Source organism: Crassostrea angulata, chromosome 4 (genome assembly GCF_025612915.1).
Source record: "Crassostrea angulata isolate pt1a10 chromosome 4, ASM2561291v2, whole genome shotgun sequence".
Taxonomy (NCBI): domain Eukaryota; kingdom Metazoa; phylum Mollusca; class Bivalvia; order Ostreida; family Ostreidae; genus Magallana; species Magallana angulata.
The window spans coordinates 9,316,443-9,334,848 of record NC_069114.1 but is presented as its reverse complement, the minus strand read 5'-3'; the positions used below and the strand labels follow the sequence as shown (position 1 = coordinate 9,334,848).

The 18,406-nt window shown below is 35.4% G+C and overlaps 1 protein-coding gene and 1 long non-coding RNA gene across 2 annotated transcripts in view; both read left to right on the top strand.

Moving 5' to 3' along the window:
* LOC128182352 (uncharacterized) overlaps positions 1–18,406 on the top strand; it is a 54,380-nt gene that overhangs the window by 25,485 nt on the left and 10,489 nt on the right. The window lies entirely within an intron of this gene.
* On the top strand, positions 14,604–18,388 carry LOC128182330 (tripartite motif-containing protein 2-like). Its single transcript, XM_052850927.1, has 3 exons — positions 14,604–14,947; positions 15,202–15,276; positions 15,569–18,388. The coding sequence occupies exon 3, from the start codon at positions 15,609–15,611 to the stop codon at positions 17,277–17,279; it is 1,671 nt and encodes a 556-aa protein (XP_052706887.1). The 5' UTR covers positions 14,604–14,947; positions 15,202–15,276; positions 15,569–15,608; the 3' UTR covers positions 17,280–18,388.

Sequence of the window (18,406 nt, the reverse complement as noted above, 5' to 3'; positions counted from 1 at the left end):
ATCTGAATCTGAAAAGTTACAACTTCTTTTCATTTCTAATTATTTCTCTTTAACACTTATTTAAATTCCAATTTCTTTCAACTATTTCTTAACACAACATGAATTTTTTTTTCTTAAGCTAAGCTATTTTTCGACTTTGAATTGGTTTAACAACCAGAGGTCCACAAACTATTCCACAGCAGTCGCAAAGTCACACGACAAGGAAATTATTAATATTGCCTTTCCATGCATATTCTTTATGTCCAAGTTAACAGCAGCTATCTGAATTTTTGTTTTATACAACCCAACTGTTATATATCTTAAGGGGAAATATCACTGCAATGTTAAGGGGAAATATCAGTGCAATGTGAACCCCTCAGTTCTTTTCACAGGAGTATAACTTTAACTTGAATAAATAATCTTGATCAAACAAAGATAATTTTGAAATAAATTAATGGTCTTCTGAACTAATAAATATGCTGCACTTTATTAATCTACAGGAATCAACCATCAGTCAGTGCAAGTTAATGAAAATCAGATCTCAATAGAGAATATCCCGACATTAATTATCACGTCTCTATACATCCATTAAGATTAATATATGGTCACTTTCAACACCTCAGTTCCTAAAACATGTTAATAACCACACTTTGTTACTTTTCTTGCACAAGATATTAATTCAAAACTACTTTGCCTTCAATTGAGATTTATCTTGAGCATGGTAAGAGCATATTTCTTGTGTCAATGTTCATATTTCTTGTTCATTCATCTCTTGATTGTTCATTTCTCGAAAGTTCATCTCCCTGACATACAACACTTGCAGTTCATTTATTATCAAATGTCCATGATATACATCTGTGCATTTCTATTTTACCATTTTCTATGACGAGTGAAATGTGGATAATTTAAATGTACACCCAAATTCTAAACAATGAATACACTTGTAAAAACTGGTAAACATAAATATCTGCTTATGATTTAAAACAGGTTTTCCATGACTGAATTTCTGGATTATCTACCCCAATGAAACTCTATAATCACCACGAGAAAAACAAAGCAATTCACATATCATCACTTCAAGCATTAAAACACACACTCTAGACTATCACTCGTATGCGAAGCCTCAATCAACATAAAGATTTCCTCGTCAACAGCACAATATTATATCTAAAATATAACTCCTTATTTTAGTTCTTATGCCTGTAGCTGTAGCTAAATGGTAATTACAATAACAGTGGCGACTGTGTCTTTAGAAAGGCTTAATTGTTGACCGTTACAAACTTCACTTTTCATGTAAGAAATATAACGAAATAACTTTCAGACAATCAGTTTCATATGCATTTAAAACAATCATAAAACACAAACCTTTCCGTTGAGAAACCTCGAACGATACGTTGACAAATCTGAGTCTGAGAATGTCGTCTTGTCTTCGAAGCTTGGCGGGAAAATAAAGCGTGGGGCGTACAAATATGTGTCGAATGAAAATAGTTCCAAAACTATTGTCATTCTAAAAATCAACGCTATACACAGTAAATTTTTTTTGCCGAAATTACTCATTTTATTTCAATTATAAACCATTTTTATAAATACGAATATTTTATCTTTCGGCCGATTTTTATGTAGGTTAACGTTACGGAATCAGCCGAATTTTGCCGAATTCCATTAGCCGGGAAGCGCTCGGTGCCTCTATTAGTCTTGTTTAACCAGATCGCTCGGCTGTCTCCGTAAACCCTGCTCGTCGGAAATTTACGGAGACAGCCGAGCGTCTGGTTGAACGAGACTTCCTCTGGATTGACCTGATTTCGTAGGAATATATACAACTACTAAAACTTTCGAATTTAATCGTATCATTTCAAATTCTGAATATTTTCAAGCTTTTCAGATACATATTCTAAAGGGAAATAAGACAAACGAATACATTTCGTCGAATTTATCGATTATTGATTATTTTAAAGTACTATTCTTTTTAGCGGTGTTGATTTAGTGATTGGGTCCAAACACTTTTTCACTTTCGGTTTGTCCGCGTGACTGCATAGATTAAAAATCAACTCCCAAAAATCTTCTTCTCAAAAACTATTAGGCCAGAAAAGCTCAAATTCTAATGGAAGCATCCTCAGGAAGTGTAGAATCAAGTTTGTTCAAATCATGGTCCCCGGGGGTAGGGAGGGGCCACAAGAGGGGGATCAAGTTTTACATATGAATATATAGAGAAAATCTTTAAAAATCTTCTTCTCAAAAACTATTAAGCCAGGAAAGCTCAAATTTTAATGGAAGCATCCTCAGGAAGTGTAGAATCAAGTTTGTTCAAATCATGGTCCCCGGGGGTAGGGAGGGGCCACAAGAGGGGGATCAAGTTTTACATATGAATATATAGAGAAAATCTTTAAAAATCTTCTTCTCAAAAACTATTAAGCCAGGAAAGCTCAAATTTTAATGGAAGCATCCTCAGGTAGTGTGGATTCAAGTTTGTTCAAATCATGATCCCCGGGGGTAGGGTGGGGTCACAAGAGGGGGATCAAGTTTTACATAGGAATATATATATAGAAAATCTTTAAAAATCTTCTTCTCAAAGACTATTAGGCCAGAAAAGCTCAAATTTAAATGGAAGCATCCTCAGGAAGTGCAGAATCAAGTTTGTTCAAATCATGGTCCCCGGGGGTAGGATGGGGCCACAATAGGGGGATCAAGTTTTACATAGGAATATATAGAGAAAATCTTTAAAAATCTTCTTCTCAAAAACTGAATGGCCTGAAAAGCTTAAACTTGTGTGATGGCATCATCAGGTAGTGTAGATTCAAGTTTGTTCAAATCGTGGTCCCCGGGGGTAGGGAGGGGCCACAAGAGGGGGATCAAGTTTTACATAGGAATATATATATATAAAAAATCTTTAAGTTTGTTCAAATCTTGGTCCCCGGGGGTAGGATGGGGCCACAATAGGGGGATCAAGTTTTACATATGATTATATAGAGAAAATCTTTAAAAATCTTCTTCTCAAAAACTATTAGGCCAGAAAAGCTCAAATCTAAATGGAAGCATCCTCAGGAAGTGCAGAATCAAGTTTGTTCAAATCATGATTCCCGGGGGTAGGGAGGGGCCACAAGAGGGGGATCAAGTTTTACATATGAATATATAGAGAAAATCTTTAAAAATCTTCTTCTCAAAAACTATTAAGCCAGGAAAGCTCAAATTTTAATGGAAGCATCCTCAGGTAGTGTGGATTCAAGTTTGTTCAAATCATGATTCCCGGGGGTAGGGAGGGGCCACAAGAGGGGGATCAAGTTTTACATATGAATATATAGAGAAAATCTTTAAAAATCTTCTTCTCAAAAACTATTAAGCCAGGAAAGCTCAAATTTTAATGGAAGCATCCTCAGGTAGTGTGGATTCAAGTTTGTTCAAATCATGATTCCCGGGGGTAGGGTGGGGTCACAAGAGGGGAATCAAGTTTTACATAGGAATATATATATAGAAAATCTTTAAAAATCTTCTTCTCAAAGACTATTAGGCCAGAAAAGCTCAAATTTAAATGGAAGCATCCTCAGGAAGTGCAGAATCAAGTTTGTTCAAATCATGGTCCCCGGGGGTAGGATGGGGCCACAATAGGGGGATCAAGTTTTACATAGGAATATATAGAGAAAATCTTTAAAAATCTTCTTCTAAAAAACTATTAGGCCAGAAAAGCTCAAATTTAAATGGTGCATCCTCAGGAAGTGTAGAATCAAGTTTGTTCAAATCATGGTCCCCGGGGGTAGGGAGGGGCCACAAGAGGGGGATCAAGTTTTACATATGAATATATAGAGAAAATCTTTAAAAATCTTCTCCTCAAAAACTATTAAGCCAGGAAAGCTCAAATTTTAATGGAAGCATCCTCAGGTAGTGTGGATTCAAGTTTGTTCAAATCATGATTCCCGGGGGTAGGGTGGGGTCACAAGAGGGGGATCAAGTTTTACATAGGAATATATATATAGAAAATCTTTAAAAATCTTCTTCTCAAAGACTATTAGGCCAGAAAAGCTCAAATTTAAATGGAAGCATCCTCAGGAAGTGCAGAATCAAGTTTGTTCAAATCTTGGTCCCCGGGGGTAGGATGGGGCCACAATAGGGGGATCAAGTTTTACATAGGAATATATAGAGAAAATCTTTAAAAATCTTCTTCTCAAAAACTATTAGGCCAGAAAAGCTCAAATTTAAATGGTGCATCCTCAGGAAGTGCAGAATCAAGTTTGTTCAAATCATGGTCCCCGGGGGTAGGATGGGGCCACAATAGGGGGATCAAGTTTTACATAGGAATATATAGAGAAAATCTTTAAAAATCTTCTTCTCAAAAACTGAATGGCCTGAAAAGCTTAAACTTGTGTGAAGGCATCATCAGGTAGTGTAGATTCAAGTTTGTTCAAATCATGGTCCCCGGGGGTAGGGAGGGGCCACAAGAGGGGGATCAAGTTTTACATAGGAATATATATATATATAGAAAATCTTTAAGTTTGTTCAAATCTTGGTCCCCGGGGGTAGGATGGGGCCACAATAGGGGGATCAAGTTTTACATAGGAATATATAGAGAAAATCTTTAAAAATCTTTTCTCAAAAACTATTAAGCCAGGAAAGCTCAAATTTTAATTGAAGCATCCTCAGGTAGTGTGGATTCAAGTTTGTTCAAATCATGATTCCCGGGGGTAGGGTGGGGTCACAAGAGGGGGATCAAGTTTTACATAGGAATAGATATATAGAAAATCTTTAAAAATCTTCTTCTCAAAAACTGAATGGCCTGAAAAGCTTAAACTTGTGTGAAGGCATCATCAGGTAGTGTAGATTCAAGTTTGTTCAAATCATGGTCCCCGGGGGTAGGGAGGGGCCACAAGAGGGGGATCAAGTTTTACATAAGAATATATATATATAAAAAATCTTTAAGTTTGTTCAAATCTTGGTCCCCGGGGGTAGGATGGGGCCACAATAGGGGGATCAAGTTTTACATAGGAATATATAGAGAAAATCTTTAAAAATCTTCTTCTCAAAAACTATTAGGCCAGAAAAGCTCAAATCTAAATGGAAGCATCCTCAGGAAGTGTAGAATCAAGTTTGTTCAAATCATGATTCCCGGGGGTAGGGAGGGGCCACAAGAGGAGGATCAAGTTTTACATAGGAATATATAGAGAAAATCTTTAAAAATCTTCTTCTAAAAAACTATTAGGCCAGAAAAGCTCAAAATTTAAATGGTGCATCCTCAGGAAGTGTAGAATCAAGTTTGTTCAAATCATGGTCCCCGGGGGTAGGGAGGGGCCACAAGAGGGGGATCAAGTTTTACATATGAATATATAGAGAAAATCTTTAAAAATCTTCTCCTCAAAAACTATTAAGCCAGGAAAGCTCAAATTTTAATGGAAGCATCCTCAGGTAGTGTGGATTCAAGTTTGTTCAAATCATGATTCCCGGGGGTAGGGTGGGGTCACAAGAGGGGGATCAAGTTTTACATAGGAATATATATATAGAAAATCTTTAAAAATCTTCTTCTCAAAGACTATTAGGCCAGAAAAGCTCAAATTTAAATGGAAGCATCCTCAGGAAGTGCAGAATCAAGTTTGTTCAAATCTTGGTCCCCGGTGGTAGGTTGGGGCCACAAGAGGGGGATCAAGTTTTACATAGGAATAGATAGAGAAAATCTTTAAAAATCTTCTTCTCAAAAACTATTAGGCCAGAAAAGCTCAAATTTAAATGGTGCATCCTCAGGAAGTGCAGAATCAAGTTTGTTCAAATCATGGTCCCCGGGGGTAGGATGGGGCCACAATAGGGGGATCAAGTTTTACATAGGAATATATAGAGAAAATCTTTAAAAATCTTCTTCTCAAAAACTAAATGGCCTGAAAAGCTTAAACTTGTGTGAAGGCATCATCAGGTAGTTGTGATTCAAGTTTGTTCAAATCATGGTCCCCGGGGGTAGGGAGGGGCCACAAGAGGGGGATCAAGTTTTACATAGGAATATATATATATATAGAAAATCTTTTAGTTTGTTCAAATCTTGGTCCCCGGGGGTAGGATGGGGCCACAATAGGGGGATCAAGTTTTACATAGGAATATATAGAGAAAATCTTTAAAAATCTTTTCTCAAAAACTATTAAGCCAGGAAAGCTCAAATTTTAATTGAAGCATCCTCAGGTAGTGTGGATTCAAGTTTGTTCAAATCATGATTCCCGGGGGTAGGGTGGGGTCACAAGAGGGGGATCAAGTTTTACATAGGAATAGATATATAGAAAATCTTTAAAAATCTTCTTCTCAAAAACTGAATGGCCTGAAAAGCTTAAACTTGTGTGAAGGCATCATCAGGTAGTGTAGATTCAAGTTTGTTCAAATCGTGGTCCCCGGGGGTAGGGAGGGGCCACAAGAGGGGGATCAAGTTTTACATAAGAATATATAAATATAAAAAATCTTTAAGTTTGTTCAAATCTTGGTCCCCGGGGGTAGGATGGGGCCACAATAGGGGGATCAAGTTTTACATAGGAATATATAGAGAAAATCTTTAAAAATCTTCTTCTCAAAAACTATTAGGCCAGAAAAGCTCAAATCTAAATGGAAGCATCCTCAGGAAGTGTAGAATCAAGTTTGTTCAAATCATGATTCCCGGGGGTAGGGAGGGGCCACAAGAGGGGGATCAAGTTTTACATATGAATATATAAAGAAAATCTTTAAAAATCTTCTTCTCAAAAACTATTAAGCCAGGAAAGCTCAAATTTTAATGGAAGCATCCTCAGGTAGTGTGGATTCAAGTTTGTTCAAATCATGATTCCCGGGGGTAGGGTGGGGTCACAAGAGGGGAATCAAGTTTTACATAGGAATATATATATAGAAAATCTTTAAAAATCTTCTTCTCAAAGACTATTAGGCCAGAAAAGCTCAAATTTAAATGGAAGCATCCTCAGGAAGTGCAGAATCAAGTTTGTTCAAATCATGGTCCCCGGGGGTAGGATGGGGCCACAATAGGGGGATCAAGTTTTACATAGGAATATATAGAGAAAATCTTTAAAAATCTTCTTCTAAAAAACTATTAGGCCAGAAAAGCTCAAATTTAAATGGTGCATCCTCAGGAAGTGTAGAATCAAGTTTGTTCAAATCATGGTCCCCGGGGGTAGGGAGGGGCCACAAGAGGGGGATCAAGTTTTACATATGAATATATAGAGAAAATCTTTAAAAATCTTCTCCTCAAAAACTATTAAGCCAGGAAAGCTCAAATTTTAATGGAAGCATCCTCAGGTAGTGTGGATTCAAGTTTGTTCAAATCATGATTCCCGGGGGTAGGGTTGGGTCACAAGAGGGGGATCAAGTTTTACATAGGAATATATATATAGAAAATCTTTAAAAATCTTCTTCTCAAAGACTATTAGGCCAGAAAAGCTCAAATTTAAATGGAAGCATCCTCAGGAAGTGCAGAATCAAGTTTGTTCAAATCTTGGTCCCCGGTGGTAGGATGGGGCCACAATAGGGGGATCAAGTTTTACATAGGAATATATAGAGAAAATCTTTAAAAATCTTCTTCTCAAAAACTATTAGGCCAGAAAAGCTCAAATTTAAATGGTGCATCCTCAGGAAGTGCAGAATCAAGTTTGTTCAAATCATGGTCCCCGGGGGTAGGATGGGGCCACAATAGGGGGATCAAGTTTTACATAGGAATATATAGAGAAAATCTTTAAAAATCTTCTTCTCAAAAACTGAATGGCCTGAAAAGCTTAAACTTGTGTGAAGGCATCATCAGGTAGTGTAGATTCAAGTTTGTTTAAATCGTGGTCCCCGGGGGTAGGGAGGGGCCACAAGAGGGGGATCAAGTTTTACATAGGAATATATATATATAGAAAATCTTTAAGTTTGTTCAAATCTTGGTCCCCGGGGGTAGGATGGGGCCACAATAGGGGGATCAAGTTTTACATAGGAATATATAGAGAAAATCTTTAAAAATCTTCTTCTAAAAAACTATTAGGCCAGAAAAGCTCAAATTTAAATGGTGCATCCTCAGGAAGTGTAGAATCAAGTTTGTTCAAATCATGGTCCCCGGGGGTAGGGAGGGGCCACAAGAGGGGGATCAAGTTTTACATATGAATATATAGAGAAAATCTTTAAAAATCTTCTTCTCAAAAACTATTAAGCCAGGAAAGCTCAAATTTTAATGGAAGCATCCTCAGGTAGTGTGGATTCAAGTTTGTTCAAATCATGATTCCCGGGGGTAAGGTGGGGTCACAAGAGGGGGATCAAGTTTTACATAGGAATATATATATAGAAAATCTTTAAAAATCTTCTTCTCAAAGACTATTAGGCCAGAAAAGCTCAAATTTAAATGGAAGCATCCTCAGGAAGTGCAGAATCAAGTTTGTTCAAATCTTGGTCCCCGGGGGTAGGATGGGGCCACAATAGGGGGATCAAGTTTTACATAGGAATATATAGAGAAAATCTTTAAAAATCTTCTTCTCAAAAACTATTAGGCCAGAAAAGCTCAAATTTAAATGGAAGCATCCTTAGGAAGTGTAGAATCAAGTTTGTTCAAATCATGTTCCCCGGGGGTAGGGAGGGGCAACAAGAGGGGGATCAAGTTTTACATATGAATATATAGAGAAAATCTTTAAAAATCTTCTTCTCAAAAACTATTAAGCCAGGAAAGCTCAAATTCTAATGGAAGCATCCTCTGGTAGTGTAGATTCAAGTTTGTTCAAATCATGATCCCCGGGGGTAGGGTGGGGTCACAATTGGGGGATCAAGTTTTACATAGGAATATATAGAGAAAATCTTTAAAATCTTCTTCTCGAAAACTATTAGGCCAGAAAAGCTCAAATTTGAGTGGAAGCATCCTCAGATAGTGTTGATTCAAGTTTGATCAAATCATGGTCCCCGGGGGTAGGGTGGGGCCACAATTGAGGGATCAAGTTTTACATAGGAATATATCTTCTTTTCAAAAACTATTAGGCCAGGAAAGCTCAAATTTGAGTGGAAGCATCCTCAGATAGTGTAGATTCAAGTTTGTTCAAATCATGGTCCCCGGGGGTAGGGTGGGGCCACAATTGGGGGATCAAGTTTTACATAGGAATATATAGAGAAAATCTTTTAAAAAATTTCCGAAAGTTTTTGGTTCAAAACTCAGTACCTAGTGTGAAAGCACAGGTTATCCAGATTTATGTTTGATGAAAACATGATTCCCTAGAGAAAAGTGGGGCCACGAAATGGTAGGGGGGTATATAGGAATAGAGAAAAATCTTCTTACAGTTACAACAACAAAAGGGGCTTGGTATTTACCAAAAAATAAGAGGTGGATAAAATTGGCAGATTTTTTAATATTATTTTTAGGCAAGATCTACTGTACTCAGTTGTCAGGATATTTTGATATTGTAATGCTAATTTGATCAGAATTAAGGCAATTGTTGTTCAGGTGAGCGATATGGCCCCTGGGCCTCTTGTTCATGTCTCACTTGTATGTTTCACATGCTATTGGTTCCATTTCTCGTCCATATTTTAAGGCTTTTATGTTAGGATTAATAGATGTATATCCCATGATATTGGACAAGAGTGGTCTAATTACATTTTGGCTCCTATTGTACTTAATTTTGCAAGATACAGAATGAAAATTGGATGATGTTATTCTTCCCTTACGTAAAACATGCCAGTGCTCATTTTTGTCTTGTCCAACAGTTGCCATGTTCAGTCTTTCTATTATTTCATTGCTATAAATTGGTTCTGAAAGAGGGCCCTCCAAGCCATTGGCTACAAGCCGCTGTATAGTATACTCTTGGATGTCAATGTCGGATGCCTTCGCCTCTTGTTTTGTGTGACATACTACTTCTGGGATATCTATACCTGTAAATTTCAGATAATCATCAGTGGTAGTGAATTTGCATACTAATGCTCAATATGTGCTCTGCAATTCTCATTTTAATGTTCCTGTCTATGAATTACTTGGACAATTGATATTTTTCTTTGTGTTTAATTTCATGAATTTCAAGGAATACCTTTAAAAACACATGCATTTGGCAATGAATCTCTAAGTGCTGTTGTCAACTCCATGAATGTTTTGTCATCATTCTGTAGTGGTTCAAAGTTTTCCTTTTCTTCTGATACCAGTTTCCGCTTTTTACCTGATTTTGAAATATGAGTTATTGATAAGATTTAACATGTCATTATTAACCTTTGGTTTCAAATGATTTCATTTTCCCTTATCATATTGAAAATTCATGTGCATGAATCTGTGATATCTCCTTGAGAGAAGGGTTACCAGTTAAATCTTTTTCAGGCTTTTACTGACATTTGAAGAACAAATTATTTCTACATCTAATTTTATAATTTAAAAAATGTAGATGTACAGGTAGTTTACAGAATGCATTAGAATGTTCATGTTTAGTTTTAAATTTATATATTACAGACTGCATGCTTTTTACATAAATCTTTTTAATGTATATAATGCATCAAGTTTCAAAGTATTTCGAGAATCTTCATAAATGACGAATCAATATATATGCAGCTTTATATTTATTATTTGCAAGTAAATATAGACTTTTAAAGTGTTATCAACAATATAATAATCACCATTTTTCAATGAATGATTTGGCTTAATGATTCATCATTGGCTTAATGAGGTCTTTTAACTTTGAAGGAACTGCCCTGGAGCTTAAGTTGGAGGTCGGAACAGTCCATGAGCATGGCAGTGAAGTGCAGGTTGAGGCTCCAATACGATGTGCCGTTTCAATACGAAAGAGTGCAGCAGTTACATGAATGCACGGAGAGCCTAGTCTGAAAAAAAAAACCTGAATAATTTTATGTAAAATTCTATTGCATATGATTTTCATTTGGTAAAATCTCGAAATAAATTGTACTTATATTTGCCTATTAATGCAATTAAACAAATAATTAGATTGAAAAGTGTTTGTCAGTTTCATTTTTCCTACTAAGTAGATTCCAAAAATTTGACATAGTGTCAATTCTATCAAACTTTGGTGAATATAAGACAGCGGAACATAAACTTGCAGTATTGGAAATATACAGCTTAATGAGATTATATGTAAAGGAGAAGAGTGTACAATGCTTGTTGATTCCCCTGCACCTAGGATAAAAATGACTTACAATGTATATAAATATCATCTAAAGGAATTTACATTTGAAGGTGTGCATCAGTACATGTATAGGTGCTTAATATAGAACTGGATTTATTTATCTGATTTCTTCTAATTTTCGTTTCTCAGTTTATTTTCGTTTTTCTCATCTGGGAGATGAGAAAAATGAATCGGACACTTGGCTAGCGAAGGTGATTAGTTGCATGTTACAAAGGGAACTATAACAAAATTTGGATAATTTAATTGTTATACATAGTTACAACACTCACCCAGCTGTACATGTACAGTAGGAGGATTTGATGACACCACTGTTCTTTTCAACGCACATCTATAATCTGTGTGGGTCATCTCTGAGATTCTGAGACGGTATACACTCAGATCTAAGGAGACATACACTCGATGTAGGGGAAATATGATGGTAAAATATCTCTCCTATGTGTTTGGCCTCGACAAATGATTGACCTTTCCCTAATTTATATTCTTGTAGAAATTTGGACATGCTCACATTGCTGTTCGACATTCCAGCATACTCAACAATATCAGTCAAGAATATAGGTGGCCACGATTTCATACCATCACGTTCGTTTATCCACCGTTCACGCAAAGAAAATGGATCAGGGATAGTTAAGTTTTATCGACAGAAAGAAGGCTTTTATATTCGATGTTTCTTATTTCTTGTTGCTTTTTTGATGAAGGTAATTCTGGCAACCTCATAGAGTACGCCGAATATGCCATTGCAGCTAACTCTCGTTTTGGTTTATCTTTAGCCAACCCGCGTTTGCCGAGAAACTTCCGTAAAGCTTCAATTTTCCACGACAAAAAGGAATCAAAAGTCAAACTTTTATCATCAATATCCACAATATCCATATTGTATAGGTATATGTGTTCAATAGAATTAATGTGTATTGAACTTACTATAACAAGGAAACGTTAAAAACAACGAACAGACTACTAGATCCGCCATAACGTTACTAATGTAAACAACAGGGTTTTTTCCCCAATGACCTTTGACACCGACGCCATTTTGGCTTTATGACGTAAGTGTGGATTGGACTATCACAATGAAATCCTTTCTGACCAGCTGCCCAAGGTCTGTATATATGAACATAGACATACAATATTTATTTATTGTCTATATTTTGACTGATTATAAATAAGAGCGATAGCTTGATAAAAAAATATCAGATTTATAGAAAATATAATGTTATAGGTGATTAAACCTTTATTTCTTTATATCAGGGACGTATACTGTCTATGTTTTGAATGATTATGAACAAAATATAAGCATGATAGCTTTATTAAAATGTCAGATTTATGGAAAATATGAAGTAATAGGTGATTAAACCTTTATTTGTTTATATCAGGCACGTATTATCATTATGTACTAAAGCTAGTCACTGGTTTATAGGGTCAAATGTGGATATATATACATCACAGCTAGGCACCTGAATTTTTATTTGCCTTAGTGTAAACATGTAGAAGTGGAGGGTGATTCTGTGTTCTTTAAACAGCCGTTGATTATCAATTAGCATCTTGTTATCAGTGACATTAATTTAATAACATTAATGTCTCTGTTGTTATATATTTCATATGGTGTTTTTTTTTTAAAATGGGGATTGGGCGTTCCAAAGAAGTATTTCTTTTCGGGAGTTAGATTTCTGTTGATAGTTGTCAATTAAAAGCTAGCAATACTTGCATTACATACTAAGAAACAGTTACGAATCATCGTTTTTTAAGGGGGGTGCAGACTCATCCAAAAATATTGCTATCAGGAGAAAACGTACCCAAGAGAAAACATACCCAATTCCTAGGGTACGTTTTTTCCAAAAGAGAACGTTCCCAGGTACATTTTCTCTTGGAGATAACGTACCCTAAAAAAATCATAAACATAATGTGAAATAGTTTTAATACTATTTTACAGCATAAATAGGAATACCGGTATATGAATTTTATAGAAATAAATTTAAGCAATTTTTATTTGAGTCGGTTGAATATTTAATACGATTTGGACATATAAACTAGTTTTGAATACATTACCACTTATAAATGCATATTGTAATGAATAAATATAGAGGAATATATGAATTATACGTGGCTATATACACGAATGTAATAGAAAAGTTTTACATGTGTACTTTTCAGTATAAAAAACACAAAATTAATTCAATGTAAATGTGTACTAAAATACCTGTAGAACATAATTTTAACTGGATTAGTTTTGTTTAAAGCTGGTTCAAATACTCAAATATCTAACTTTTTATTCCATACCAATTTTTCTATTTAAATAATTTTTCTACATATCCCTTACAAAAGATTTCAATGATTTTGTGTAAGATAATTAATACTTTTTAAACTTGTAATTGTGTAATTTGGGTTTCTTTAGAATATATTTTAACCAAATATTGCATAATATTGAAATTGTCTGATTTTTGCAAAAGCACTATCAGGTAAATAAATGTATATTGTATGAAATTGTATACTAAGTGCGCTATACATCTTTAATTCGGTATGTTTACACCCATATAGGTAAACAAATGTCCCTACTCCCTGCCATATTTAAACTCAAGATCTGCGGGTCAGTAATCTAATGCTTTTACATTCAGTGTTCATTTCCCCTTGTGTTTGCATTGGAAATCTGCGACATTCAATTTTCTATGAATACACTTTGCTAATTCATGCCCCATGCGCACAAAAACATATGTCTTCAAGTGTTTTGAGTCTATTTATTTTTGTAACACTCAGTGTTCAATTTGTCTGCACAGGCCGGGCGCTAATTGGTGTGACGACATCCAAAAATAAGTATTTTTAAAATGCTTAAATGATATATCGATCCACTAGTAGCCAAGATATACAAAAGACAAACAATTTCCCAATACAATATCATTTTAATTGCTATGTTATGAGTTACATGTAGTTGTCATAAAAACGTATCAGATGACAGAGATGTGGAGGACCCTTAACAGTAACTCAATTTGATGCTTAAACTTTCTAGACAATTAAGGGATATGAAACATATGATAAATCCCCCCATCTCTCTATTCAGAATCTGTTCCTTGGGTAAAAAGTTGTGTTTAAATAATTATGTACAATATTCTAAATTGTTCTCAAATCAAGTACCGGTAGTCGGTACATGTAAATAAGTGTATTCTTATATCTTAAATAACTGTCTACTACTCTTCAGAAGACATTTAGGTACACGTAGATCATGTTGGCAAGTTTAGCCTATCTCCTAGCGCATTAAGTAATATGGATACACACGTAGATCATGTTGGCAAGTTTAGCCTAGCTCCTAGTACATTAGTAATATAGATACACATGCATGATTTCTTTTCATGTTTATGCTGATAATGGGATTTGAACCCACTCTTCATTCTCAATAGAATGTGTGCACCATTACACCACATCAGCTTTTTCACAGATGCAGAAGAATCATGCAATTGCATCACGCAGTACATTGATTCTTTACAGTTCAAGTCCTTCTAGAGAATCTTTACCTCTTATACAAAATTCTTATTCATTAATAGAATTGCAGGGATTTGAATTAACAATTAACACACAACAAATTTTATCCCAAACAAATGCATTTAAATCCAAAATTTCAAAATCTAACTTACATACACGTATTTAAGTTCACGATAATAAAGAATGCTATTCCAGTTTAAATTTTTTACAATGTGTGACCTAGAATCTTTTATACGAGTCATATTTTTGCAGTTATTGTATGGTGAGATTTAAATCTGAATCACGTGATCTTTGACAGGTAGCTTTACCAACCAGGAACAATAAACACCTGGAACCCGCCATGTTGGATTGTGAATTTCTTCGATAGTTTTCATTATTTATTATCGAGTTGTGCTTAAATAATACACGTATGGCAGTCTTTGTAAATGCAGGTAGGGACATCCTATTTTCTTACTTGAAATCTGTAACAATTAACAATTGAATCAATGATATTCTACCTTTGTTAAATTATCAAATTAATTGTTAGTATGAAAATTGCCAACTAACGTCTTACATATATGAATTTAATACATGCAAATTGCATGCATAATTGCAATGATTAAGAAATAATGTATCTATTCAAACAATTTTGGGATTTTTTATCATAATCACAGAATGAACAATTTAACATTTTTAATTAATCTAGATTATGGACAAAGATATAGCCAGGAGACCGGAAACAAACATCATATACTACAGCCATGTTGGATTGCAAAGTTTGGTAATTTACCTATTGAATATAATTGAGTACCAGTAATATGCTGTTTAATTTACTTATCAATAATTAATCTGACCTTTATATAGTCTATTAAATTATAATTTAAGTTAAAAAGAGACATTTTGATGCCTTGAGTTAAAAATAGCATTTTATGATATATGTTATTTCCAACAATTTATCATTCAATACATAGATGTACTGCAAGAAATTAAATTGCATCATTTATATTGAATATAACATTTTATTCTGTTCATGTAATTTTAATGTATATTTACATGTTCCAAATCCTTTTTAGATTAAAGTTCCCCTAGACAGTACATAAACGTTCCCTGACCATGGACCCCAGGAACAGTGCCCAGGATGTTGTACGCTGTACCCTGTGTCAGGACTCTGTGGCCCCCATGTACTGTGAAGTTTGTCATATACATCTGTGTAAAGACTGTGTAGAGACACATTTATCTGATTCTTCTAAAGTTCATAAAGTGGTGTCACTAAAACAATACTTAACCACTCTGAACTATCCCAAGTGTAGGAAACACCCCACCAAACAATGTGAACTCCACTGTGAGAAATGTGACTTTTCTATCTGTGCACAATGTATTTCTTCTAAAAAACATTTAGGACATATACAAGTTGACATTCTTAAAACCTTTGAAAGCAAATCAGAAAAGTTGCTTAAAGATTTGCAAGAATTGGAGAAATCTATTTATCCTAAATACAAAGAGATTGCATCCAACATCCCAGTGCAGAAAGCTGAACTGAGTAAAAACTCCCAGAAATTGACAACAGCAATTGACAAACAAAGAGAAGTCTGGCACAGAGAAATAGACACCATTATCACAAACCTGAAATCTATTGTGGAGGAAATGGAATCCAAACACCTGGTCGTCCTGAATAAACAGGAAAATGAAATCACACGCACCATTTCTGAAATCACACAGACCATTGCTGAACTGAAGAAGTTACTGAACTCCAAAGATGTCTGCCTTGTCTCCGAGTACAAATCCAGGAACGCTGAATTCAAAAGATTGCCTCCTAAACTCAAGCTGTCCTTACCAAACTTTAGGCCTCAGGAAATCCACACAGATCAGCTGATTAAACAGTTTGGTTCTCTGTCTGCATTATCTTTTACTACAGAGGAACAAGACTACAGCATGCCACCCCAGGGAGCTGAGTCCTCTCCCCCCGACCGGTCACTGATGGATGTACCCCGGGTCATCACAGCTATAGGCACAGAGTATGAGTATGGACTATTCGGTGTGACGTGTCTGAATGATACAGAAGTATGGACGCGTGGTAGTGGCAACAAGATGAAACTCTTCAACCTGCAGGGAGAACTAGTGGAGTCCATCCGAACCAAGTCAGGGAACAGGCCACGGGACATAGCACTGACAAGGAGTGGGGATCTAGTTTATACTGATTACAGTGATAGAAATGTGAACATAGTGAAGAATACACAGATACAGACAGTGATCAGACTAGGGGGGTGGATACCTTACGGTGTCTGTAGTACCTCCTCTGGTGACCTCCTGGTTGTCATGGACAGTGATGATGATAAACAATCGAAAGTTGTGCGTTACTCTGGCTCCACAGAGAAACAAAGTATTCAGTACGATGACAAAGGACAACCTCTCTATTCATCTGGTGACATTAAATACATCAGTGAGAACAGGAACCTAGATATCTGTGTGTCAGACAGTAGAGCCCGTGCAGTAGTGGTGGTCAATCAGGCCGGAGAACTCCGGTTTACCTACACTGGTCGTCCCTCTACTACCAAGGAATCATTTAATCCACGCGGCATCACAACAGACAGCCAGGGTCGGATCCTGACAACAGACTATTACAACAACCGTATCCACATCCTGGATCACGACGGACAGTTCCTCCGCTACATTGACAACTGTGATTTATACGGTCAGTGGGGTTTATGTGTGGACACCAGAGACAACCTCTTTGTGGCTGAGCATGACACAGGTAGAGTGAAGAAAATCCAATATTGCATGTAAATCAATTAACTGCATACATTAGATGTAAACAAATGAACCAAGTATACATTACATACTGTGTGTAGATATTACATGTAAAGACAGTGTTTGTATTGATCCTGAATATACCGTCTACATTAGATGAGAATACTGTGTGTGTATATATCGTATAGGTATTTATCATTACAGATAAAATATATATAATCTGTGTTATCGGGTCATGTAAGTTTTTTCTATTGGATGTAAACAAACTGTTGACTGTGTTTATATAACATGTAGGTTTCCATGTGTTTAATTATATTGTATGTCATCAAACTATGTGCATTTTAACACCAAATTTTTAATGCAAACAATTTGTTTCTTTCATATTACATGTAGACTGTCCATTCTGGTATAGTATATGAAAACAAAATGGCTGTGTTTATGTAATTGGTAACATGTGTATTAAATGACTCAATATTCATATTACATATAAACAAACTCTCTTCATCATTTGATGCATATAAGATAGGAGTTTATCTATAACATGTCAAACAGTCATTGTATTTAACATGAAACAAGGTAATGGTCTCTGTATGTTTAACTTACATGTAATTATCTGAACAAACTTTTTGTTACATGTATTAATGACAAAGGTTAATGGACGTGTAGCACTCAATTCTTTACCGGCAATGGAGCGAGGCCACAAAGGAACTGAGGCTCATTACTTATAAAGAGGAGTGATACAGGTATATTAACCCAAGTAGAATACAAACTGTCTTAGCTAGTTAGCATTACTTACCTTTAAATCTCAAGATTTAGAGTAGTTGTGTGTGATTTTTTAACAGCCTTGTTTTCTCTGCTGAATGTTCAAAACTTCAGAAAATCCACATCCAAGATATCCATGTCCTTGTTGGGTTTCTTTTCTTTGAGTGTTTAATTTCCTGATCTGATCAGCCGTTTTCCTGAAAATTTATTTAGACCATGAGTAAATGGGTTTTTTTTAATACATGATTATGCTATGTATGGATTTTATGAGTTTTAATCGATAAAACTTTAGTCAGAGAAATAATGTGTTGTGAATTAAACAAAATTATATGCATGTATCTATTTATCATAATATATTTATAAATGATTAAATTTTTATTCTACATCAGTGTAGCTGTTCA